The following is a 26,324-nucleotide window of genomic DNA, read 5'->3' on the forward strand; positions in this document are numbered from 1 at the left end:
ATAGATTAAGATCATCAACACATCAGTGAGCATTTTTTGCAGAATCCCAGCTTACATGACCAGAGTTCATGAGGCATCTGTTCTACTTACTTAGGCTGTTCTGGAATGAGGAGTGAGGAGTTCAGTATTAACATGGACAATTTCTCAGCTACCACTTGTAATTGACCAGCCCCTCTACCTTTAACATTTACCCCCTACTCCTCTAAGTGTATGTAGCAATATTATCTTTTGCTTCTGCTCCAATGGATATAAGTACTTTTCCATATTTTATAAAGTTTTCCCTTTCCCTTTTTTAAAAAAAATATTTATTTTTATTTTTACAGACTGCATTTTGATTCATTGTACACAAATGGGGTATAACTTTTCATTTCTATGGTTCTACACAATGTAGATTCACACACTAATAACTCTCTCAATGTCTCAACGCTTGCTCTTCTTATCATGTAGTATCTCATCCACAATCATGATTTCAGCAATACATATTTGTATAAGACACAAATCTACTTTCCCAGCTTTAGCACATGCCTGGTTTTAAGCCCTTTTTCATCTGATTGCAAATTATAAGAGTTCCTCATTATAGAGACATTATCCCTATCTCCAAAGATACAGGCAATGTAGGGAAGCAATGATTTGTCTTACCAGAAAAAAAAAAATGCTAATAAACTACCCATTTATAAAATTAGTCCTTACCTGAGCACTTTTTTTTGAGTGTGTGGGGGGGGAGCTTTTCGGTTTTTGAAGTACCAGGGATCAAACCCAGGTGTTTATGCACAGCAGGCAAGCCCTCCACCACTGAGCATTCATCCCTATGAATTATTTTAAATAGTACCTTCCTGGTTACACAATATTATAAATATAAGATGATATAATGAAACATAATGATAATAGACTTTGAAGTAATATTCTTAAAGAGACTTGGGATTTCATGATGCAAGTGAAGTTGGAAAACTGTTGAATCACAAAATCATGAACAATGAGAATTTATCAATGAACTGGTAGTAGATTAAGTAAAGGAAATTCGACAAGGTACTTCAAATACAAATGACTTGAATATAGATAGTTTAAAAATGGTGAATACCTAAAAAATCTGTAAAAACTAACACTTTCAAGGTCATGTTGAAAAAAATAAATATAATGTGAAATGGATTATATTTTGCTACCATATCATATTTTTCAAAGTACATGCCAAAAAAACCCTGTATTTATTATATGCTCTTTTTAAGAATTAACATATTATAAATTTAATCCAAGTGTTGTCAAATTATGTTAAAATCTTTTATAATTTTTAACTTTATATTTTAACATAGCATCTCAGTAACGAGTTTTTCCTTACTAGGTTTAAAATTGATTCTATTAAGAGATATTTTCCTATTTGCCATCAGGTAATGAAAATTTCCAGTATGTCTGTATATACATATGTATGTGTTTGCATGTTGATATGCATACCTGTGTGTGTGTGTCTATTTTTCTCTCTCAAGAATTTAATATGGTAAAACTCACATTTTACTCTCACACAGGTATCTTTCTAAGTTGGTCAGTGTTAATATAAAGGGAAAAATTCTTAGTTGATTAAGGAAACAAATATAACCAGCAAATATTTTTGCACAAAAAACTTTCTTAAAAAGTAAAACTTTCTGGCAGGGCACTGTGGCGAATGCCTGTCATCCCAGCTGCTAGGGAGGCTGAGACAGGAAGATTACAAGTTCAAAGCCTGCCTCAGCAATGGCAAGGCACTAAGCAACTTCACTAAGCAACTCAGTGAAACCTGGTTTCTAATTAAAATACAAAATAGGGATGCGGATGTGGCTCAGTGGTTGGGTGCTCCTTAGTTCAATCACCAGTACTCACCCACTCCCACTAAAAGGAAAAAGAAAAAAAAAAAAAAAAACTTTCTCAATGGAATTAAAAAGAGGTTATTGTCTATGATTTTAAAATTTTCCATCCTTCTGGAGAGAGATCATTTAAATAGTCAAAGAAATTATATAAGTGACAGACAACACAAAATTAGAATATGTGTCCTAAGGCAACCTCTAATTAATGGCCTGGAGAATTCTCAGACTGACTTTGCCATAGTAGCAGTGGAGGCAAAAATGCCTAACAGTTTCTGGGGAAAAGCTTGAGCAAGGAGGTGGGAAACTTACAGACACGAATTCTCCATAAAGTAGATCACAGTGTTAACTAAGTGAATAAATTCACTCTGTTACTCTGAAAGCTGAAATTGTTGCCTATAAGAGAGATTCACTTCATAAATTTCATAAATTTAAGAAGGTATAAAAAGAAGAAAGAATTACTTAAATGGCATTTCTTTAAGAGATATGTCAAGTGATCTTTTCCTCTTTCTCTCTTCACTAGAATTTTTATGGAATCTGAGTTATTGACTTAACATTTTAAATTTTGCCTCATTATCATAAAATTGCCCTTTATTCCTATTCTACAATATTTTAGAAATTATAAATAGTGGTAAAATCAGTATTTTGAGCTCTGCCTTATTTCTAGAGCCACAGTCATGAGTTACACCTGTCCTCAGTCTCGGTCCTCACATGGTCTTTCTAAGGGGTCCAGAGGTGGGCGACACACTTGAAGAGCACTCATTGGTGGCATCATAACATAACCGAAACTTACATTCATTCCGAAACTGTTTCAGGGTAATAGGAAAGGATTCCTTGTTTTCTTGGCTTGACAATTTCAACTATGTAGACTTTTCCAAATAACTTTCCTCTGTAGTGAATTTAAGATGTGATCATGAAAATAACTTATCTGTTTGGAGGTGTGATCACAGTTAAAAATAAATTCAGTAAATCATCCTTTTTTTTTTTTTTTTTTTTTTTTGCTATCCAGGAGATAAAGTAATCCTAGTTCTCGAAGTAAGCCAAAATAGTAATTATCTATATTAAAAGATACATTAAGGCCAATCATGCTCACAAATCACTGCTCTCAGATAATAATGACATAATCATTAATTTGGGAACACTGAAATCCTTTGAAACCTCAAAATTTATTTTCACTTCTAAATTGCAGTCTGGTGTCTCAGAAGATATATGGGGGTCAGTGATCCTTTCAGATATTAAAAGTAAAATTTATCAAAGAGATTCAGCTTTTGTTTTAATAACTTCAAGTTTTGTCCTGACTGTGACCTTTGAAATCTGCAGGGGCATTTTTGACCTATTAACTGTGGAAACATGTTGCTAATTTTTAATACGTTCTTATTTACAAAGTACATGTATTCATCTGGCTCTTTATCGTGCCAAAAGCAACCAGGTTGGAGGTTTGTTGTCTTGTCACATGTAGCTGGTGTGTGGGTGGCATGGGGACTGCCTTATCACACACAGACCAGTGGGGGTTCTGAGATGTCCAGGATCGGGAAGGATTAGTTTCACAGACCATAGGACACTTGGAATATATTGCTCAGGACAAGCATCTAAACTATGTGAGCTGTTTTCTCTTTTTTCACCTGCTTTTACTCTCCAGAGGAGGGAATTTGGGTAGGAATTACCCTTTAAACATCACTTTTATGATCATCTGATATATAGATAGCAGGCTGTTGGTTCCCACATCATTTCCTGTTCCAGTCAGTTTGGGTCCAAGGCAATATACGAAGAAAATAGTATGTGAAACTTTTTTGAATTAAAGAGTGTGATCCTAGTAAGACTTTATCTTATCTAATATGATTGAAAAATCGATTATAAATCTAAACCTTCTCAATTCTGAATTCTTTTAGAATACAGGGGTATTTTGGTATTCATATTTCTTTAATAATTTATAGCGATCAAGAATTTTTTTCTTTAGTTTTATTGAATATATGCCGCTTCTTTCACTCTCAGCATAATACACTAACCATTTTCTGACATATGGAAGATTTCTACTTTGCACATTATTCTGAAGGGGGGTGTGACTTGCAAAACCCTGACAAATTAAATATGTATTTCCATATGCTTCTGTGAAGACCAAATATATACATGAAAATTACCTATGATTTAAATGCTTCATGAGATTTTAATTAGCATTGATAAACAAAATTTAAATCACATTTTCCTTTTTTCGGGGGGGTGGAGGTAATGGGATCGAACCCAGAAGTACTCTACCAACTGAGGGTTAACCAGCTCTTTTTACTTATTTATTTATTTTGAGACAGAGTCTCACTGAGTTGCCCAGGCTGGTTCAAACCTGCAATCTTCCTGCCTCAGCCTCCTGAATAGCTGGGATCACAGTTGTGTACCACTGTACCTAGTTTCATATAGTTCTTTCTGAAGTGTTAGATTGAGACATCTTTCTCTTTTTGTACTTGGAACATCTGTATTATCTCAAAGTATTATAAACCAAAATTTCAAGATAAGACAATTCAAAAAAGTATACTAAGAAAAATTTCACAGTTTTTTTTCCTCTTTCTTTCTCTTCTCCTCCTCCTCCTCCTCTTCCTCCTCCTCCTCCTTCTTCTTCTTTTTTTTTTTTTTTACCAGGGATTGAACCCAGGGGCAGTTAACCACTGAGCCACATCCCACATCCCCAGTCCTTGTTAGTTTTTTTTTTTTTTTTTTTTTTTTTTTTTTTTCTTACTTTGAGACAGAATCTCACTAAGTTGTTTAGGGCCTCACTAGGTTGCTAAGGCTGGCTTTGAATTTGCAATCCTCCTGCCTCAGCCTCCTGAACTGCTGTGATTACACTATGCCCAGTCAAGAGCTTTTTTATTAGTAAAGTAGTTATACCAAAAAATATTAATTTGATTTTTGTAAGAACAGCATATTATCCTGAAACTTCAGAAAATAATTTTCATTATCTGAAATTTTTTATTCTAGGAAGTACATTTTTATGAGTATATTTATCATACTTGTTAGCTCCCTGGACATATTTGAACAACTCTCCTATAGAATGGGATTTGAGAAGGCAATTGAATACTTAACAAAACCACAAGATCTCCCCTGTATTTACAGGTAGGTGGGCAAAAGAGAAAGAAAACAAATTGAACTTAGTAAACCCTTCTCAAACTACTTTCTAGAGTAGTGTTTAATCACACAGCTTAGAACAGAGCCCAGCAATTGTGAGTAGATGAATATTTTTTAGAAAATAGAAATTGATCGAGATCTTCTCTCTGCTAGGAGTAAGGTAATATTCCACCTACTTCCTGTCATGCCATGTCAAAACATACCAGGTATGTCTATGATTGGTTGCTGGCATCAAGGGATAAATACACAACTTAATGACTGAACCAACTAATTTTGTCAATTTGGAAGATTTTGTTTTGTTTCATTTTCCTTAGGACCTTTGAATTTGTGTTCACCACCTAACTATGGTTTTATTTTTCCTACCAAGATGCTGATTAACAACTTCCTAGACTAAATACTTCGTGCTCTTTTTCTCACTTTGAATTTTTTCTATTGTGATTTTCAACCTGGTTTCAGTTCATTCCTAGTCCTTATTCATACGGAATGATGTTACCTTCTCTATATGTGCTTGAACTGCTGTTATTACTGAACTCCAGTATCTACTGAACTGTAGCAAGTGTATCTCTATTTTCCCAACCTTTCTTCTCACTGCAAAATGTAGAGAAGGAACATTAATGTCCTACTGTGAGGTCATGGCTGAAGAAATTTACCAGAGTGTTTATGTAGTCATGCAACCAAGCTCAAACCCTACCAATTTGAATGCTTCCCAGAAGCAGACTTCCATTATACTCAAACCCACTTTTGTTTGCATTTGATCATACAAATTGGATTGATTGTCCATCACTTTGACTAACTGTAGAAAACCGAATTTGGAGCAACCAAAAAGGAAGAGCAAATAAGTCTAAAATATTGTTCATGAAAGATGTTGATATGTTCAATATACCAAAAAACAAAACCTACAAAACAGAGTCAATTACATGATGTATTAAAAATAAGTAAGTCTTATGGGTGATTTCAGAAGTACAAGAGGGAAAAGAGGTATCTGAACACACTCTGTGGGATCCTTTTCAATGTGCAATATTAAAAAGGCATTCATGAAAGACCATATTGAGAAAATAAGAATTAGATGAAAAGGTGAAGGAAAGGAAAAGAGGGTGAAGCAGTTACCTGTGAAAAGAATTTTAGGCAGAAGAAGTCTTTTATCAAAGATTTTAAGACAAGTGTACATCTTTTTGTGCTTGAAGAAAAGTATGTCTACAAGCTGGAATAGATTGAAGAAGCTAGAGACAAGTAGACAAAAGAGGTAAAGTCATGCAGATGTGCAGCCCCTTGGTAGGCAATACAGAGATTTGGATCCATTGCCTATGTTGATAGAAGAGTGACCTGATATAATAACTTTTAAAATGATCATGCTGGTGGCTTTGTTAGGAATAAGCTGTAAGAGGAAGAGGGATGAACTCTGAAGACCTGCCAAGGAACTACTGTGGGAAACAGGCTGGAGATACTAAGAGTTCAAAGCAGAGGAAGTGAGGAAAAGTGGTAGGACTCTGGATATATTCCAAGATATATGGCAATCTCAGACTTCAAAAATAGAAACATGATAAAATTTCATTTATGTAAGATGATTACATTCTGGAGATCTGTACCATATTGTACCTAGAGTTTTACACCATACAGTGTTGTCCACTTAAATGTGTTGAGAGAATAGAGTTAAGTGTTCTTACCATGATTTTAAAAAATAAATAACATATTAAAATGGAAAAAATGAGAATATTAATGTGGGTTAACTAATGAATGTTTGCAATAATACAAAATGGAAATGCAATAATGGCATATAAGATGGAGAAATCATGACAGTTGACAGTTATTAGAAAATTGAATGAACAGGGATAGTTTGAGTTCCTCTTTTCCAATTCGTATCCCTTTAATTTCTTTGGTTTGCCTAATTGCTCTGGCTAGAGTCTCAAGAACGATATTCAATAGAAGTGGTGAAAGAGGGCATCCCTGCCTTGTTCCAGTTTTTAGGGGGAATGCTTTCAGTTTTACACCATTTAGAATGATATTGGCCATGGGCTTAGCGTAGATGGCCTTTACAATGTTAAGGAATGTTCCCACTACCCCAATTTTCTCTAGTGTTTTGAGCATGAAGGAGTGCTGTATTTTATCAAATGCTTTTTCTGCATTTATTGAAATAATCATGTGATTCTTAACTTTTAGTCTGTTGATATGGTGAATGACATTTATTGATTTCCGGATGTTGAACCAACCTTGCATCCCTGGGATAAAACCCACTTGATCATGGTGCACTATCTTTTTAATATGTTTTTGTATGTGATTTGCTAAAATTTTGTTGAGAATTTTTGCATCGATGTTCATTAAGGATATTGGTCTGAAATTTTCTTTCCTTGATGTGTCTCTGTCTGGTTTAGGTATCAGGGTGATATTGGCTTCAATAGGTGTTGAGGAGGATGTGGGGAAAAAGGTACACTCATATGTTGCTGGTGGGGTTGCAAATTAGTGCAGTCACTCTGGAAAGCAGTATGGAGATTCCTCAGAAAGCTTGGAATGGAACCACCATTTGACCCAGCTATCCCACTCCTTGGCCTATACCCAAAGGACTTAAAATCAGCATACTACAGAGATACAGCCACATCAATGTTCATAGCTGCTCAATTCACTATAGCCAGATTGTGGAACCAACCTAGATGCCCTTCAGTTGATGAATGGATAAAGAAACTGTGGCATATATATACAATGGAATATTACTCGGCCATGAAGAATGATAAAATTATGGCATTTGCAGGCAAATGGATGAAATTGGAGGATATCATGCTAAGTGAGATAAGCCAATCTCAAAAAACTAAAGGACGAATGATCTCACTGATAAGCGGATGAGGACATATAAGGGGGGGTTAGGAGGGGTTAGCGTTAGGGTTAGGGTTAGGTTTAGGGTTAGGGATAAGGAGAGTGTAAGAATGGAGGAAGGAAGGACTGTATAGAGGGAAAAGAGGGGTGGGAGGGATGTGGGGGAGGGAAAAAAATAACAGAATGAATCAAACATTATTGCCCTATGTAAATTTATGATTTTTAATTAAAATAAATAAATAATAATAAAAAAAGAAAATTGAATGAAGAGGACCTAGAGAAAAATGTGGATACAGGGACAAAAATGAGAGAACAAAGATGAACTTGTTGTTTATACAAAAGAATACTAAGTCATTAGTCCTATATCATATACGTATTTATCAATCATAAAATGTTTTCCTTAAGCATCTACTATGGGCAGAACAGTAGGCAAGAAAGCACTGAAGATAAATGAGCCCTCCCATGCTGGAACTTACCATCCAGTGTGAGCATTACAGGGAAAGAGAGATGGGAGTTAATTTTGCCAAAGTGGTTCATGTTGACTGGAGAAATACTGCTAACTCAGTCAGACTCAAGGGGAACAGGGAATAATGGGGATCTAAGTGGGATTTCACATGCATGTTAAGCAAGGGCAGAGCATTGAGTTTCTTGTGTTCCGAGAAGGGAATTTTAATTTTATCTTAAGGACAAAGGGGAGCCACTGTTCTTATGGAAAATGACTATAAATTCAGATCTCTTCATCTCTCCAGTCTTGCTCATGGGAAAAAAAAATTTTTTTTACCCAAGGGATTTCTGGAAGAATCTTTTTGACTTTTAAACTCTCTAATTCTCAAGGGATGAAAGTGAAGCATCAATCAGATTAAGGTAAACTAGTGGTCCTGACAACCCAGAGATTAAAACCAACATGGTTGAAATCCATGTGTCATTGGCTATATCCATGGCTGGGATGACTCCCCTCCCTTCTCTCTTTACTTTCATAAAGTGAGTTCAGATAACTTTATCCCAAACTCTACTATAACTTTCTCAGTTTTTTGCTTTACTCATATACAGAGAAGTACTATGTATATATTTCCCTTTTGTTATTAAAGTGGTTGTGTTTGTTATTTTTAATTGCTACATAATAATTTTACATATTTAAGGATGCAGTGTGATTCATGTATACAATGTGTTATGATAAAATTAAGGTTATTTGCATATCCCTCACTTTAATCTTTTATTGTTTCTTTGTGCTGAAGCATTCAAAATCCTCTCTTCTAGTTATTTTAAAGTATACAATACTCGTATTTTTTTTGAGCCAAAATCTCACCATGTTTTCCAGATTTGTCTGGAACTCCTGGACTCAAATGACCTTCCTGCCTCAGCCTCCTGTGACCTGAAACTACAGGTGCATCACTGTGCCTGGCTTTTTAGCTACACTGGACATTAGAATGTATTTTGGCATTTTATACATACGTGAAATATAATTTATTCTAATTCTAATTAGGATCCTATTCTTGTGGCTACCCTGCATTTCTAACTGACTATTGTTACACTGTGTAGTGTAGAACACCAGAATTTTTCTTCCAATCTAACTAGCTGGGTACCCATCATCCACACTCCCTTTGTCCACCTTCTTTCTTACTTTTCCAAGCCTATACTGACCACTATTGTCCTTCTATGAGTTCAATTTTTCTAACATCTACGCATATGTAAGATCATGTGATATTTGTCTTTCTGTGCCTGAATTATTCCATTTTGCATAGCATCCTCCTGTTTCATCCATGTTGTCACAAATGACAGGATTTCATTTTTTATATTCAAATAATATCTCATTGTGTATATGCACCACATTTTCTTTATTCATGGACATTTATCATTTGACATTTGAGTGGATTACATACCTGGGTTATTGTGAATAGCATTATAACAAACACGGGAGTGCAGGTGTCTCTTTGCGCGTAGTTTCTTTTAAGTTAAGCTGCCAACATTTTTACCATGAAAATTTAGATTAAAGCTGGGCTCAGTGGTGAACACCTATAATCCTAGTGACTAAGGAGGCTGAGACAGGAGGGTTGTAAGTTTGAGGCCACCCTCAGCAACTTAGTGAGACCCTATCTCAAAAACAAGAAACAAAACAAAACAAAAAGGAGTTGGAGATGTGGCTCAGTGATAAAATGCCCCTGTGTTAAAGGTTAAATCCTCAATGCAAAAAAAAAAAAAAAAAAAATTGATTATATTTTAAAATTGTTTAATGAGTAAATTTATGATTACTCTCTAAAGAAAACGACCTTTCTTGAACTTTTAACTCCATGAAACATGGTGATTTGATGAGGAAAATGAGTAGTTTATTTGAAGTTAATCTGCAGAAGATGCTAGAATGAGATATTCTAACTTATCCTTAAATGCTTACACATATTTTGTTTATATAAAGAATAAACAATTATGCTGTACCCCACATGTTCCATGATTTAGTAGTGCTATAATAATTTGTCTTATTCAACACATTTAAAAAGCTGTGAAAGTAGTAAAACTATTCTATTTACTTTTAAGTTGTGATCTTGAGAGAGAGAGAGAGAGAGAGAGAGAGAGAGAAAGAGAGAGGAGAGAAAGGAAAAAAGAAGTGAAAAAGAAAAACACTCCTGGCATGCTCACATTCTTAAACACAGACTTAAATTATTAAGTATATGGTCATAAAATGTCAAATTTAGGGACACTATGAAATTAACCTTCCATGGATATGTTCCTAAACAAGATCCAATTCTATTATATTTTTAATTTTGCCCCAGTGATGAACTAGATGTTTATTCTAACATAAGTTACAAAAACTGGGGTGTTGTTTAGTTTTGTTGAGGTTTGGGGTGAGCAGAGGTAAGGAGTTTAAAGTATAAGTTAATTTAATTCAGTGCATAAAAGATTTAAAGACTCATGCTAAAGATTCTACCATTAAAGGCTTTTTGAAAAGATCAAGATTAGCTATTTCATTTTGTAACTTCTAGAATCTGACATTATGTTCAGTGGATCTCTTGTCATTTTCTCCTACTGAATCTGGAGATGCCTTAAAAATGCCTTTATAACAAGTCATACTGTTGATTTAACATTTATTTAAAACTCCTTTTATGTAACTTATGATGTTCAAAGAACACAAAGAATATCACAATCTTTACTTTTTATTTACTGGCTCTCTTCCAACACCTCACTTCTCTCAAAATTCTGTTAATATCTCCAGTCTAAGTAAATGAAATCCCTGCTTGATTTTTGATCTTTGATGAAAAAAGATTTTATTTTCTTGTTCAGGTTCAATGAGATTGTATCTTAATTGTTTTTGTTCAATTTTTTGGATGATTTAAAAGCTTGTTATGATAATAGCTACTTATAAACTAATTTAATGTTTTCTAATTCTACTTCCTTAGCTTATAGCATTGAGTTTTTGTTGCTATTGTTGTGCAAACTATGCTAAGGTTTCATTTAGATTACATTTCTTTTTTGTTCTGGTTTTGCCTTCCTACATTCCAAGTGATGATCTCAATGAATGTTTTCCTAGGTTCTATGTGATGCATTTTGAGTAACTATATTTTGAAATAGTTATATGTAGCTGTTTTTTGAAGGACTTTAAACAGTCCTCATTTCCTTTGGTAGGCTTAAAGGTATAACTATGGGGTGACCATGCTTATTCAAGTTCACTAGGTCAATAACTAGGTCTACCCATTTTGAAGAAAGAGAACTGACTGCAGAGACTCTGGAAGACCAAAGAAGGTCCAGAGAACAGGTTTCACTGTAGGAGGCACACTGTTGATATTAACAAGGACATGGGAGTTCCGCCATCTGTGGTGTCACCAGTCTGGCATTCTCCCCCTTCAATATCCTAAGTGCAATACTTAGGCTCCAGGGATGGTGTATCTGTAGGTTTACTAGTGCATTGAAAATGTCTGCCCTATATGACCTCGCATTTTTTGTGAATATCCGGATAATTAGGGGCAATATCTACAGTTAGGCTTCAACAATTAATAACTCAGGAATCTCAGACCATTTATCAAGCCGCTGGAGTCTCACTTCCTCATCTGTACAATGCAGAGAAGGGTAGTATCTACTTCACAGGATTATTTTAAAGATCAAAAGACTGCTTTTAGAGTAGTGTCTGACTCAGAATGAAAGCTCAGTTGATTTTTGGTTTTGCTGCTCTCAAAATCATTTAAACAACTAAGAGAAGCTAAATCAGGGACATGACATCACAGCCTGTTTGCCTATTTTGTAAGAGCTTGGTTAAATGTTCGGAGAGTCATCAATCACTTAATTTGGGTTGTTTGATCTGTTCAATAAGAAGATAATTTGGGGCCAGACTTGATCTCTTTAACATGTTGTTTATTAAGTACAATTCTTTTTTCTTAATTTTATTTAAATTAATAATACATTATAAAACTTCCAGCTTATATATTATATATATTCATGGCCTCTTAAATTAAAAACATTATATCACTGACATTATTCATGAAAATATCCTGAATAACCTGGAAATATTTGCACATCAAAGAAGGGAGGCCATGAATTGTGTATGTCGCAAGTTTCTGGAAAAAAAGTAACTTTAATAAAATAAAAATAGCATCTTCTTGTTAGAATACATGATTTAAATGATTGAATTTCTTTTTATTAAGTGAAAATGTGTAGTAATTAATCTTAGAAGTTGCAATTTTTCCAGAAGAAATAACATTTAGAATTTCATTAAGATTAAAAAATGGATACCGCCAATGATTAAAATAACAAGGCAATTATTAATATTATGTCAGAATAAAGACACAAATGAAGAAAATAACATCACATGGAATATGAAAAACCCTCCATTCCTTCTTTTTTGAAGACTACATGTGAGAGAACTATACAAGAATTTACATCTATGCTAAGGGTTTTAAAAAATATATTTAATCACTCTGCTGACTTAAAATGACATCACCATCATATCAAGATATTAATATTTAGGTCATGTTATAAAAAGAACTATTATTATCCTGGTTTGTAGTGATAGGATCCTATTTACCACTTACTAATAGAGAATTATTTTTGAAAAAACTGGTCTCTTTAGAGAGCTGTTATTTTCTTCTATTTCTCTTACTTCACTTTTAATAACTTGGTATTCATGCCGATGAAACTGAAACATCTCATCTTCTTCAACTTCTGTGTTTATTTCTTTTAGGACTTCAATCTGCTGAATTAATATTTCATTCCTCATTGAATATGTCAGTAACTCTGTCTTCGTTAGGTATAGTTCAATATCATACATTTAGCTTTGACTCTGTTTCCTTTCTCTTCATTCTTTCTAGCTCAAAGTGTCCCCTGGACTCTAGTTTCTTGGTGTGGGGTCAGATCCTGCTTGTAGTCAAGAGGGCAGTTGTTCCACAAAGGCACAAACACCAGGAGGCAGGGATAGAATTTCCTTAGGAGTCTGCCCACCACACTTGTTAATGGCTTTTAATTGCCCACCACTCACAGCCATACTCCCAGATAACAGACTTTAAATTCTAGTGATAGGGTCGGCACTTATGCTAGCACTTTTAACTCCAGCTTCTAGCCAAGTGTCCTATTAACTCTTCTGGAGAATTAATTAAAGAAATATAGAAAAACTCTAATAGTCCTCAAAAGGGTGATTTAGTTAGGAGCATAAACTATAAAAGGAGCACCCCTTGTAAAAAAAATATTAACACTCCCTAATTTTACCATTATTAACTATTTTGCTTTACCAAAGTCTGCCATATACTTCTCCTCTACTCAGTTCCCAGGGATGGTGGAGCATCTCTTCTTCAACCCGCTTACTGGCTTATTCAGATACTTACTTTGAGACCTCCTTCAAATTCCTTTTGACAATATTGTATCAACCAGAGCTCCTTGCTTAAGGTTAGTGTTCCTGCACATCATGGGCTTTGCTAGCTGTGTCCCTTTTGAAGAGTCTTACAACCCCTTTAATCCTCACAACTTTTCTTGAAATCTAAAGTTGTGGAAATAAAATCTGTTTTAAGTTGTTATTTTGCCAAGATTAAGCTAGAATACATGAAACTCTTGTTATTTCCCAGAAAATGTGTGTTAGTTTTTGTCCTTTTTCCCTTAGCAGTTAACTGTGCAAGAACTTTGTTAATCAGGCCTTTGGAATAGGATTTCTTATGGGCATGAGAACCAGTAATCTAATTAGTCAAACTATTCTTAAATGCTCTGCGGGATTATATAATTTCCTTCCTGGGGTCATAGATCCAAATGCTGAGAGCCTGGAGGAAGGAGATGGATTACAGTTAGCATCTTCAGTGGAGTTGGGCCCCCAGGGTCCAGGTGTCTCCTCATGTCCTCTGCCATTGGTAAGCAAAATATCATCTCTTTAGTGAATCAATGCAAAAGAGAAATACCCACATCAAACCTGAAGCAAACAACTTTGAAATTATTCCTTTCTATATAATCATATTTGGATTCGTACATTTAAGACACAGTTCAAGTATTGTCATCGCTTTAGTAAATAAAGCCTAAGAAATGATGTCTTGACCTCAGTTGAGGAATCATTTCTGAGATTTTTCTCTAAGGAGAACACATTTCCCCCTTCGTGCAGTACCTTGTTTCTTTCATATTTGGGTTATGAGCGTGTCATCTTCTATTTTCAAACACAAGTTATTATTTCCTCCTGTGATACACTGTTGGAACACCAGGTCTTTGATGTTTCTGTTGGATACACCAGCAGCCATCATAACTCATGCTCTTGAATTTTTAATATCACTCCACAAACTAAAATGACAAATACCCAGTTCTTCAGTGAACACACAAATATGGGGAAAAGTTTGCTAAATAATAAAAGGTTGAAATAACTCTCTGAATTCTTGTTTTGAACCCACTGAAAATAAAAGGGAAAAAAATTATGTCACTTTATTTAGTTCCCTGCTCTCAGTTACCATATTTGCCTCAGATCAAAAGAAAAAAGAAAAAGAAACTGTCAAGAGGTAAACTTTGAATCTGTTTTCACAGGAAGTATTATGTATGGGTTCCTGTATTATTTTTTTGATATGTGACTAGAAAAATCATTGTCTTTAACAAATTTTATTTTAAAATTTTTCTTTCAAAATATAAAAAAATGAGGGTAATGCTAAATTCATGTTTTCTCCTCAAATTCCCTATTTCCTCATATCTGAAATAATTTTACCTCCTTTACTTTTTTCTTCAGCTCACTCGAAATCTATTATTTGGCTATCAATCTAAATGACAATTAATTCTAGAATACACATTTTTCTCAAAGCTCATTCTGCTTAAATATTATATGTCAAGTTAGCATTGTAAATAAAGCTTGCCCTGAAACTGAAAATGAAAGTGGGCATCTATATAAAGCATTAAGTTAGTAGCTATGATATAAAACTTTACAAAGTTACAGATTATTTCAGTTGGAATGAAAGACGAATTCTTCAGTGAGGCAAGATGTCCTCTACAGTCATAATTAAATTCTCTTTTTCTCATAGAAGCATCTTTCAGTGTTAATATGTAAACTTCACAACAATATTTAAATAGGTTATTTCAAATAGGACTATAAAGCTCTTTCTTCTATGTATACAGTACAAATTAAAAATGTTCTTTGTGGACATGGATCTTATAAATTGTTAACAGAAAGAATAAAAAATAAATAAATCATTACTAGAAAAATCTCAGATACTTTTAATTTCTGTCTTAAATTAAATCTTATTTTCAAAATTAATATCCATTGTGATTATCTTCAACATCTCATATGAATAATTTAATCATAAGATTTTTCTCCTCCTTTATCCTAATGATGACGTTCAAGGAATTATATGAGCTCCTATTTATATATTAGAATTGAGAAAGGTTCTGACTTGGAACAACAACAAGAAAAAAAAAAAAACTTTGGATAATTATTCTTTTATAATTTGACTCTAGTTTAAATCAAGATTTAAAAAGTTAAAAGCAAATTTTAGAAATTGTTGAATGTATTTCAATTAATGCCTCTTCAATACATACTGACTACATTTCTTATGGTTGGCATAATTGTCATTTACACAACATGGAGAAGTTTGCTTTGGAAGGAATGTAAGTTTTTTGCTTGTTTGTTTTGTGGTGCTGATGTTCAAAGCAAGGACTGTACATGCTAAGCAGCAGTCATTTGCTTTAGGAAGGTCACTTAACTACCAAAGTTGCTCACCCTTTCTCAGCTCTGGGCCCTTGTACATGCTGCTCTGACTGTAGCAAAAGAAGAGAGTGTCCTTTGTCTTTTGCTAAAACGTACACATATACCGGCTAAGATCCTAAGGGTTGCTCCTGGTCCATCTCTAGGCTGACTCAGTTGTGCTAATGTTTAACCTATCAACTATTCATCACATCACATAAACAGCACCTCTATTACCCTTTCCTACAAACACTGAGAGGTAAGTATCTGAGTTCCTGAGTTTACATTGTAAATTCTTTTTCGTCTGTTGAGGAAAAAAAAAAGAAAGAAAAGCAAATAAAGCAGCAATTACTCAGTATGAATAAATGCTATAATGTGTTCTGTGCTACACCTTTCTTTGTTTGGATCTTGTGTCTTGTAATCATTCCCTATCAATATACACAATTCTTCCCCATTCATTTTTAACTTAACAATTTCATAGTATTTATTATATGCATTTACCATAATTGACAAAATCAGCCTCCTATTGAAGAGAATGTAGTTTCCTGTCAATTCTGGATTATCACTAAAATGATGCAATGACTATACTTACACTTAATTCACCTCATACTTATGTAAGTACTTCTCCAGAGTAAATCCCAGATGAATTTGCCAGATCAGTTATTAAGTATTTATAACTTTTATGACTTTAATCATTTGTTTCCCACAGGAAGCCATCAAATTATACCCTCACAATAATACATGGGCATTTTCCTTTTCCTCAGTCATACCAATGGAGTGTGTTTGTGAAACTTCTGAATTTTTGTCAATCTGAGAGATGAACAATGTTATCTCAATGTAGTTTTTATCTCAATGTAGTTTTTGTGTTTTTATCATTAGTAAGTCAATAGGTTTTCTTTTTAACTTTCAAGAACCATTTCTCTTTTCTATAAATAATATATTCAGATCTTTGACCTATTTTGGTGTGCTGCCATTTTTGTCTTAATGGCTTATATATATATATATATTTTATATATGTATATATATGTATATTTTAATTTTTGTTTTTTAACTGGATACATTAAGCTGCAAATATTGTACATGTTAGTGGGGTACTACATGATATTTTGATTCATGTATACATTGTGAATCAGGTTAAACATCTGTCTTCCCAAATATTAAGCACTTCTTCATGGAGAAAAATTCCAACATCTTTTATTTAGCATTTTGAGATATACAGTACACAATTGTTATCTACAGTCTACTTACAAATAACCTGTCTGAACTTTTTACTCCTACCTCACTGTAACTGAGTATCCATTGATTAACATTTACCCAATTCTCTTTCCCCTATATTCTCAGCCTCTAATAACCATTATTGTACTCTCAATCACTTGAAATCAGTTTTTTTATATTTCACAAATGAGTGAGATCATGTGGTAATGTATCCATTTTATTTTACTTTCATGATGTCCCCCAGGTCCATCCATGTTGTAGCAAATATCTGGATTTCATTCTCTGTTATGGCTAAATACTATATCTAGGTTCTTTTATACTAAGAGGATTAAATAATACATTGCAACATGAATTGAAAATTATTTTATAAATAGATTGTTGTTTGACAGGATTTTCCCCTTATTCATTGGTCTATGGAAATAATACCTAGTTTCTCCTTAGAGTTATTAGTAAATGGACTGTACATTATTCGATTTGCTGACACAGTACCACTCTTCTTCCATTTGGAAATTTTGCAATATAGTAGCATCTTATAGGAATATCCCACTCCATTGTTCCTATGATCTTATAGAATTCTTAGTATATTTCGTGTTTTGTTTTTCCACATGATATTAAAATCCGTTTGTCTAGTTATAAGTGAAAACAAATAAACAAAAACCCACTTGCAGTTTTACTTGGATCATATTAAATATATGCAATAATTTAAAGATAATTGACTTTTTTCTTAATGTGAATGTTACTCAAGTTTTTTGTTGTTTTTTCCTTAAGAATGTAAGTTTTAAGCTTTTCATGGTAACTTTAAATTTTAAATTTTATTTTTTATTTTTATTTTCATTTCATACCAGAATGGAATATTAAATTATCCTTTTGTTCATACCAGGCACAAAATTATATGGTTTGAAAATGGTAATAATTTACTTCCTCTTTACACTTTTTGCATCTGTAAATAAATTTTTCATATTAATAAAAGTATCTTTGATGTTTCTTTGCTAAGTTTGACTTGTAGGTTTGAGATAGGTGGTTTCCATTATATCCTTTAATTTTTTAATTAAAAATAGTTGTGAAAGGGTGTAAATGTCTTTACAGGGTCTGTGGAGATAATCCTCTGATTTTTGTCTAATATATATAATGAATTGTATACTAATAAATTTGCTAGTATAAAGCTATTCTTGCATTCCTGAAATGAACCCCACTGTTAAAAACATATAGTTATTTTAATGTATTATTAAAATCTGATTGCTAATATTTTACATAAGATTTTATATTATTCTAAAGATTAGCTTGCATTTTTAAATATGTGCAATTCTAAACTGGTTTAATATTAACATTAATATTAGTGTCACAATAATGCTAATTTTCCCCATAACTCTGTTTTGATTTGTATTTTGTTGTCTGTGTGCTGAAATAGTTTAAAATGCATTGGGATTAACAACTGAAAAGTGTTGGTAGAATTTCTCTATGAGACCACCTACTTTTAGGAGTTTCAAGTGTTTGTTATTTTCTCTGTTGCTTCTATTACAATCTGTTGATTTAGACTTTCTGTCATTCTAGAATTAAGTTGAATATTTAGTATTATCTTTTAAAAGTACTCATTTTATTTAGGTTTATAAATTAATGTAATTTTTCATAATGTTCATCTTTTCCCTATTTCATGATTTTTTATCCAAATAATGTTTATTTTTCATACCTACAATTTCTTCTATTTTCTCAATTAATTGGTGTCTATCTCCCACCACAATTGACATTTGATCTATGCATCAACAGAACTGTTATTTTGTGGTTTTGAACAATTAATTTCGACTTTTCTTGCACATTGATTTCAGTTTTTCTTGTTTAATAAACTTTTCAATTTTATTTCTGATTTATTTCCTTTCTTTTAAAGTTTACTGAAATTATTCTGAATTGTCAAGCTATGAATTGTTCTCTATGCACCATCTAGCAATATCTCCAAAGTATTATTGTTCCTATATATGATGCTTTTTTGTATCTGGCTAATTAACATTTTTATTAAAGTATGAAAGTAACCAATTTCTTTAGAACTTTAGTTTTAAAATATCAATGAGTAAATAGTGCTTTGGAGCTACCATTTCTACTTAGAGTTTCTATTATGAAAATATTATTATATTAATTTTTTACCTTATTGAGATTTTAACTATATTTTGAAGTTAAAAAATACTCCTTAACATTTTGAATCATTTTATTGTACTTTAAATAAGAAAAAAACCTTAAATATAGTCCTTCATATGATCTGCTACAAAAAATTAAATCGATTTTATCCTTACTTTTGACAACATTATAAATGGTATGTGCCTTATTCTATCACTTAACATTTATCTGTTTAAATATATCAGAACTTAAAGCACAAGTGATTTTAGTATGCTTACAGATTCCTAAATTAGTTGCAACCATTAGTGTAGACCAAAACATTTAATGGGTACCTTATATTTTAGGTTAGTGGGATGGTTTGGCCATGACCTCAGCACCAGATTTCAAATGGATAATAGTAAGTATATTCAATTTTATTTCATAAGTCACTTTATTTTAACTTCATTTTAATTTTCATCTATTTGTATATCACATATAATATACATGCCCCATGGAAACTACACTTTGAAAATGTCACTGAGATTTCTTAAAATAAGAAATGACATTTTCAGTGTGTAAGAGTGTTTATAGATTTTAGCATAATTTTGAGTCTATTCCTTTGTAGAGAGATAAAAGGAAATGAAATTTAACTTATGGCCCTTGTGACTTTATCAGTTCCTCTCCATGTGGAGCACCTAAAACATCAAGCAGTGGAAACAAGAAACAGGAAGGAATTGGGTACTGGTATTCAAGGTCAGACCCAGAGAGACTTGGGTGCCAGTCCCACTTTGCTGCGTAATAGTTTTGTGATGCTTCAAATCACAATATTCGTCTTGTGTCCTTACTGTTCTGTTCCACATACCTAGTGTGAATAATATCTATTTCAAGGTCTGGTTTTAAGGTAAGTTAAATTCACAACTGTAAACCAAGTAGCATATAGCAGTACTTTTAAAAATGATCAGTTTTTTACTCTCTTTTTCCAAACACTCCTTTTTTGTGGCTTTTGCCATGTACCAAAGATTGATGTTAAACCCCAGCGAATAGAAATAAAACTGTGCTCCATATTTGTCTCAAAGAGTGTCCTATTTTGTTTCCTGGTGACCCTATTTCTAGCCATATGGAATACAGAAAGCATTGTAAGTGCTTTGAGAGTTCATTGTAAACTAGATCTTTCAGAGTGCTTCCAAACCTGAGATACTGTTCTATATATACATATTAGAATTTACAGCAACCAGGATACAAAGGGTGGACAACTTTAATCAAATCAGGAAACCTGTTTTTTATTGTAATCGCTGAAATGATTAACTTTGTTGTGCCAGTTACTCAAATTCTTGGTGGGTCTTCTTATAAATTTGGACAAACATGTTATGTGAAACACATGATAGGAAAAATTATAGGTTTTTTGTGTCATATGGGTCTGTGTGCAATATTTGGCTCTGCCTTCTGGAGCTAAAGCAACTACAGAAATGCACAGATAAATTATTTTGATTGTGTTCATCCACTCTCCATTGCTGTGACAAAATAACTGAGAAAAATGAGTTAAAGGAGAAAAGATTTATTTTGACTCAGTGTTTCAGAGCTTTTGGTCCATGATTGGCTGGCTGCACTGTTTCTGGGCCTGTGGTGAGGCAGGATATGATGGTCAAAAAGCATAGTAGAGTAAAACTTCTCACCCTCCGTAACTTAGAAGCAGAGAGAGAGAGGGTGTCAGGGGCTGGAGACAAAATAAACATCAAAGGCGTGTCCCTGGTGAATCATCTCTTCCAACTCAGCCCTGCCTCCTAAAGTTTCCACTACTTCCCAATAGCAGCATCAGCTAAAGACCAAGTCTTAAATATGTGAGCCTTTGGGTACATTTCAGATTCAAACTATAATAATGACCATATTCCAATAAAACTTTATTTTAAAAAATAGGTGGTGGATTGGATTTGACCTACAGGTCACAGTTAAACTTGCCCCAGATTAGAAGAATTTTTAAAGATCTTTTATATTTTAATATTTTCTTAGTTAAGCTTAGTTTTAGTTTAATTTCTTACTAAACAATTTTTAGCCCTGTTGGATTTAACTTGCTACAATTTAATGCACTTAATCTAACTTCAAAAATACCTGTTCTCAATTAATATTTTCAATATGTTATTGAAATTAGGCAAATTTTTAAAACTCTCTTCTTAATTCTAAGTAAGCCACATGACCTAATAATCCTGAAGCTAAAAGTAACCTTGCAGGTTATTTTATTCATCTTTCTGCCTTTGGGTGACATTACAACTACATTCATATCTTCGTGTTCTTTCTCAAGCATACTCACAATCCCAGCTACTAGGAAGGCTGAGACAGGAGGACCTCAACTTCAATGCCAACCAGGGCAAACATAGTGAAAGCCTGTCTCCAAAAATATAAAAATAAAAAGGACTGGGATGTGGCTCAGTGGTAGAGTGCTCCTGGTTTCAATTCTCAGTACTAAACAAAAAAAAGAAGAAGAAGAAGAAGGAGGAGGAGGAGGAGGAGGAGGAGGAGGAGAGGGAAGAGAGGGAGTGAGGGAGTTGGAAGGAGAAGGGGGATAAGAAGGAGAAGGAGGAGAAGAAAAGAAGACATTGTTCCACGATAGAAAATCAAAGCATGGGGCCAACAGACAATACTGGCTTGGAAGTTGGAAGGTAGGCAGAGGAGAGAGTCAGGAAAAACTTCTAGAAGAGGTAATTTTTGTTAGTTTGCTTTGTTTTTGTTTTTGTTTGTTTGTTTTTAAGGTGGGGGTCTTGCTGTGTTGTCCAGGCTGCACTCAAACTTGGTATGCTTCTGCCTCAACCTTCTCTGTTTAACTGGAATCACAGGCACGTGCCACTGTGCTCAGCTTAACACAACATATTAATACAACATATTGTGTGGTAGTCTGCTAAGAAGGCAGGGACAGGAGAGATGGGAATTGCCAGTGCAAAGAAAATATGCCAATATTTTCACTCTATTGAGTTTCTCTTAAATGTCTCAGACATCTCACCTAGTAATAAAAATATTTAAGTCCTAACCTTTTACTGTTTCTTTCTTGTCTTGATGGCTCTCTTTAAAGCATATTCTTTAATAAAGACATGATATTAATTTTTCAGAACTTCAGTTAATCCCTGGTGTCAGTGGATTCCGTATTTCCAATCCTCCCATTCTGTTGGTCTGTTCGTTGCACGCTAGTTTGGAGGTAAGAGATCTGTATGCCAGCCTTCTCACATCTTTACCTTTTCTCCTTAACTGGTTGCCACAGGTTGTAGGACTTTCTCTGCTCAAAAGCAAGATCATAAATGTACCCTGTACATAAAGGAAGGACAAAATGCAGCATTTTCCCATTGGAACAGTGACATTTACATTTCCTGCCCCAGTCTCAGGGCTTGGCACATTGTTGGAACATAGTAAACACTAAATGGAACTCAGCTGGGGAGACATATTTTTTGATTCCACTTAAAATCTGTGTGAACTCCAATAAGTTATTTAACATTTTCCCTGTCTCTCTATAAACAATTTAGTATCCAATATTAATTCTTCAGCAACATGTACTTATTGAGAAAAAACTTATGTGCCAGGCTCTGTTGTGATTACTGGGGATTCTGTTTCTTCCACATCTGTAAGCCAGTGAACTTATGAATACCTGGTGACAAAGCTATAAAAGACTTACCTTCAGGTGAGGGGGAATTATTAATAATTAGAAAAATAAATTCCATTATTATATAAAATTATAATGCATCAAATTTTTAAAACTGAATTGTGTTCTCTAAAATAATAATAATAAAAGCAAATCAAACATTGAGTAAGATCTCCTCATTAGACAGAGCTTGTTTTTATGGGGCTTCTATGCCATTATATAATCTGTACTATTGTAGCTCAGTATAGTTCTTTAAATTAATATTTCCTTTAAGTTAGTCTCACTATAAAATTAATATTTATGTAATGAGTTAACTTTCATATGTATATGTGCATATAAAAATAGAAAAATAAAGATATATATAAGTATCTAGAAAACCAAACTGATTTCTTTGATATTATTTAGGAACAAACTAAATTTATTTGAGTAAAGATAGATTGTTAATAATCATATGATATATGATTAATAAAGTTAATACAAATATTAATTTAATATATATTTTATATACAAATATTTGAATAAAATATATTTTAAGTAAATGTACATACCTATTAGAGGTTTATATATATAGCTATTCAAATAAGAATTTTATTTTTTATTCAATGCCTCCTAAAGTAATCTAGTTGATGATATTTTGGGAAATCCAATTGTGGAGGGTTCCAGAATCAAATGAGTGACTGAATAAAGACTTCTAGATCCTTTCTATGCCCTAAATTGATGATTTTCGTGAACACTCATAGCAGTTTCTCATTCTGACCACTGGATGGCAGTGTCAAGTTCCTTTGTTTTTATTCAAGTTTATTACTTGACAGAGATAATTGCCTCATTTTCATTTCATCATAATTTAGGGAGCACCTAGTCAGGTTGACCACTTGATGGAGCATGAGATGTTTGCATTTTGGGGCAGATTTTTTTAAATTGGATTATAGACCCAGTGACAAGATTTTTTCAGTTAGTGACTCAGTGGACACTATTTTTTTTTTTTTTTTGTAAAAATCTTAGTAATTCAGATAATATTATTTGAGTTGCTTTATTATAGTCATTTGGTTAAAAAATGTTTCTCAAAGAAACATTTTTAAATAGTAAAATTTCAGTTTACTTTGTGTTTGAATCAGGGAGATGAGTTACAATCTGAAAGACATCAAGACATATCATAAGAAGGACTAGAAAATAAATGATTTTATCTGATTATCATTACAAATAACTTTTCAGACATAGCTAGAGATTTCCTTTTATACACTCTCATTTTGATATGTTCTTTGCAGCAAGCTGATCTTTCTTCCAATAGGCACCCTTTCTTCTATAGAAAAGAGAAGATTCTTGTTTTTTCTACCACTAGTTTCCTACCAAACTGCATTAGTGGAACCTAGACAAATTTTTATTCTAAAAATCTGAAAACTATTTTATTTTTTCTTTTAATATCTAAGCTTAAACATAACCAAAGGACCCTAAAAAACATTAGAAGAGGAATATAGACATCTCTAGCACTTGTCATCACTTAATTAACTTTTTAGAGCCTCCTACCAAAGTTGTTTACTACTAAACCTATGTTCTGACCATAATTATCTTTAGTCCAACTTTATGTTTGTGAAAAAATTGTTCAAAATTCTTTCTACTCATTATAAATTTTAAAATGTTCGAATTATAAAGTAATAGATGCTCCACAATGTCTGTTAAAATACCCAGCTTTCTATACATTTCTGAGCTTTGCCCTGTGAGTCAGCATCATTGAATTAACCATGCTAGTATTTACCTTATCTTTATAAAAAGCTATTGTATTGTAGGAGATACATGGTTGAAGTTGAAGTAAGTAAAAGAAATACATGCATGACTTGAACTGCCTCCTTTGTTTCCACCTTCTTTTTAGAAAATATTCTACATACTGAAATTTTAACTGTACAGAGAGATTCTGTACTCAAGAATCAATATTACATGAACATGACCTCAGATTTTCAATCCTATGAATTTGTAAAAGACTAATATGAGTGCACATGATGATTAATTCTATTAAAAATACCTATTGTCAGTTTCAAACTGTCTTTTTTGTTGTTTTTTATTTTTACAGACTGCATTTTGATTCACTGTATACAAGTGGGGTATAATTTTTCATTTCTATGGTTGTACACAATGTAGATTCACACCATTCATGTAATCATACATGTACATAGGGTAATAATGTCTGTCTCATTCCACCATCTAATCACTTATACAGTCATTTAAAAATATTGTGGATGAAAGGAAGTAGCTTGAAGCTAAAAAATGAGTGAGTATTCTATCAAACAGTGGTCACTATACATAACCTTAAACATGAAACTACTGCTCTGGAATTCATTTGCCTCATTTTTCTGAAGTATTTAGAGTAGATTATTTCAGAAGTTCCCTCACTCTTCTAATTACTCATTTGAAATTAATATATACTTTGAAGTTTCATATTTATTTATTTAGTTATTATGATATAATTTTATAACTGAAATTTGCTTTTTTATTATTTTTATTTTTACACTCTGCATCTTGATTCATTGTACACAAATGGGGTACAACTTTTCATTTCTATGGTTGTACACAATGTAGATACACACCATTTGGGTAATCATGCATATACATAGAATAATGATGTTTGTACCATTCCACTATCTTTCCTTCCTTCACTCTCTCCTCCCCATTTCCCTCTACACAATCCAAAGTCCCTCCATTCTTCTCTTACCCAGCCCCCACCCTGTTACATATCATCATTCACTTTTCAGAAAAGATATTTGGCCTTTTTTTTTTTTTTTTTTGAGATTGGTTTATCCCGCTTAGCATGATATTCTCCAACTCCATCCGGTTACCTGCAAATGCCAAAATTTTATTCTTTGTGGCTGAATAATATTTCGTTGTGTATGTATACCACAGTTTCTTTATCCATTTATCTATTGAAGGGTATTTAGGTTGATTCCACAATCTAACTATTGTGAATTGAGCTGCTATAAACATTGATGTGGTTGCATTACTGTACTATGCTGATTATACCTTTGGGTATAAACTAAGGAGTGGGATAACTGGGTCAAATGGTGGTTCCATTCCAAGTTTTCTGAGGAACCTCCATACTGCTTTCCAGAGTGGCTGCACCACTTTGCAATGCCACTAGCAACTTATGAGTGTACATTTTTCCCCACATTCACGCCAACACTGATTGTTGCTTATATTCTTGATAATCGCCATTCTAATTGGAGTAGATGAAATCTTAGGGTAGTTTTGATTTCATTTCTCTAATTACTAGAGATGTTGAACACTTTTTCATATATTAGTTGATCACTTATATATCTTCTGTGAAGTGTCTGCCCAGTTCCTTAACCCATTTATTGATTGGGTTCTTTGAAATTTTGGTGTAAAGATTTAATATTTTTTATAGATTTTGGAGATTCATGCTCTATCTGAAGTGCATGTGGAAAAGATTTTCTTCCACTATGTAGGCTCTCTTTTCACATTATTGATTGTTTCCTTTGCTGAGAAAAAAAGCTTTTTAGATTGAAAGCATTCCATTTATTGATTCTTGCTTTCATTT

General features: G+C 33.1%; 1 protein-coding gene across 2 annotated transcripts in view; it reads left to right on the plus strand.

The window, feature by feature from the left end:
* The window catches only part of KYNU (kynureninase), a 105,929-nt gene that overhangs the window by 74,219 nt on the left and 5,386 nt on the right, over window positions 1-26,324 (plus strand). For both annotated transcript variants that reach the window (XM_079135671.1, XM_079135670.1), the window contains 2 exons: window positions 19,524-19,576; window positions 22,257-22,342. In XM_079135671.1, the coding sequence (XP_078991797.1) occupies window positions 19,524-19,576; window positions 22,257-22,342 (139 nt within the window). The remainder of the gene's footprint in view (window positions 1-19,523; window positions 19,577-22,256; window positions 22,343-26,324) is intronic.

This window comes from Sciurus vulgaris, assembly GCF_902686455.1.
Source record: "Sciurus vulgaris genome assembly, chromosome: 3".
Lineage (NCBI taxonomy): Eukaryota > Metazoa > Chordata > Mammalia > Rodentia > Sciuridae > Sciurus > Sciurus vulgaris.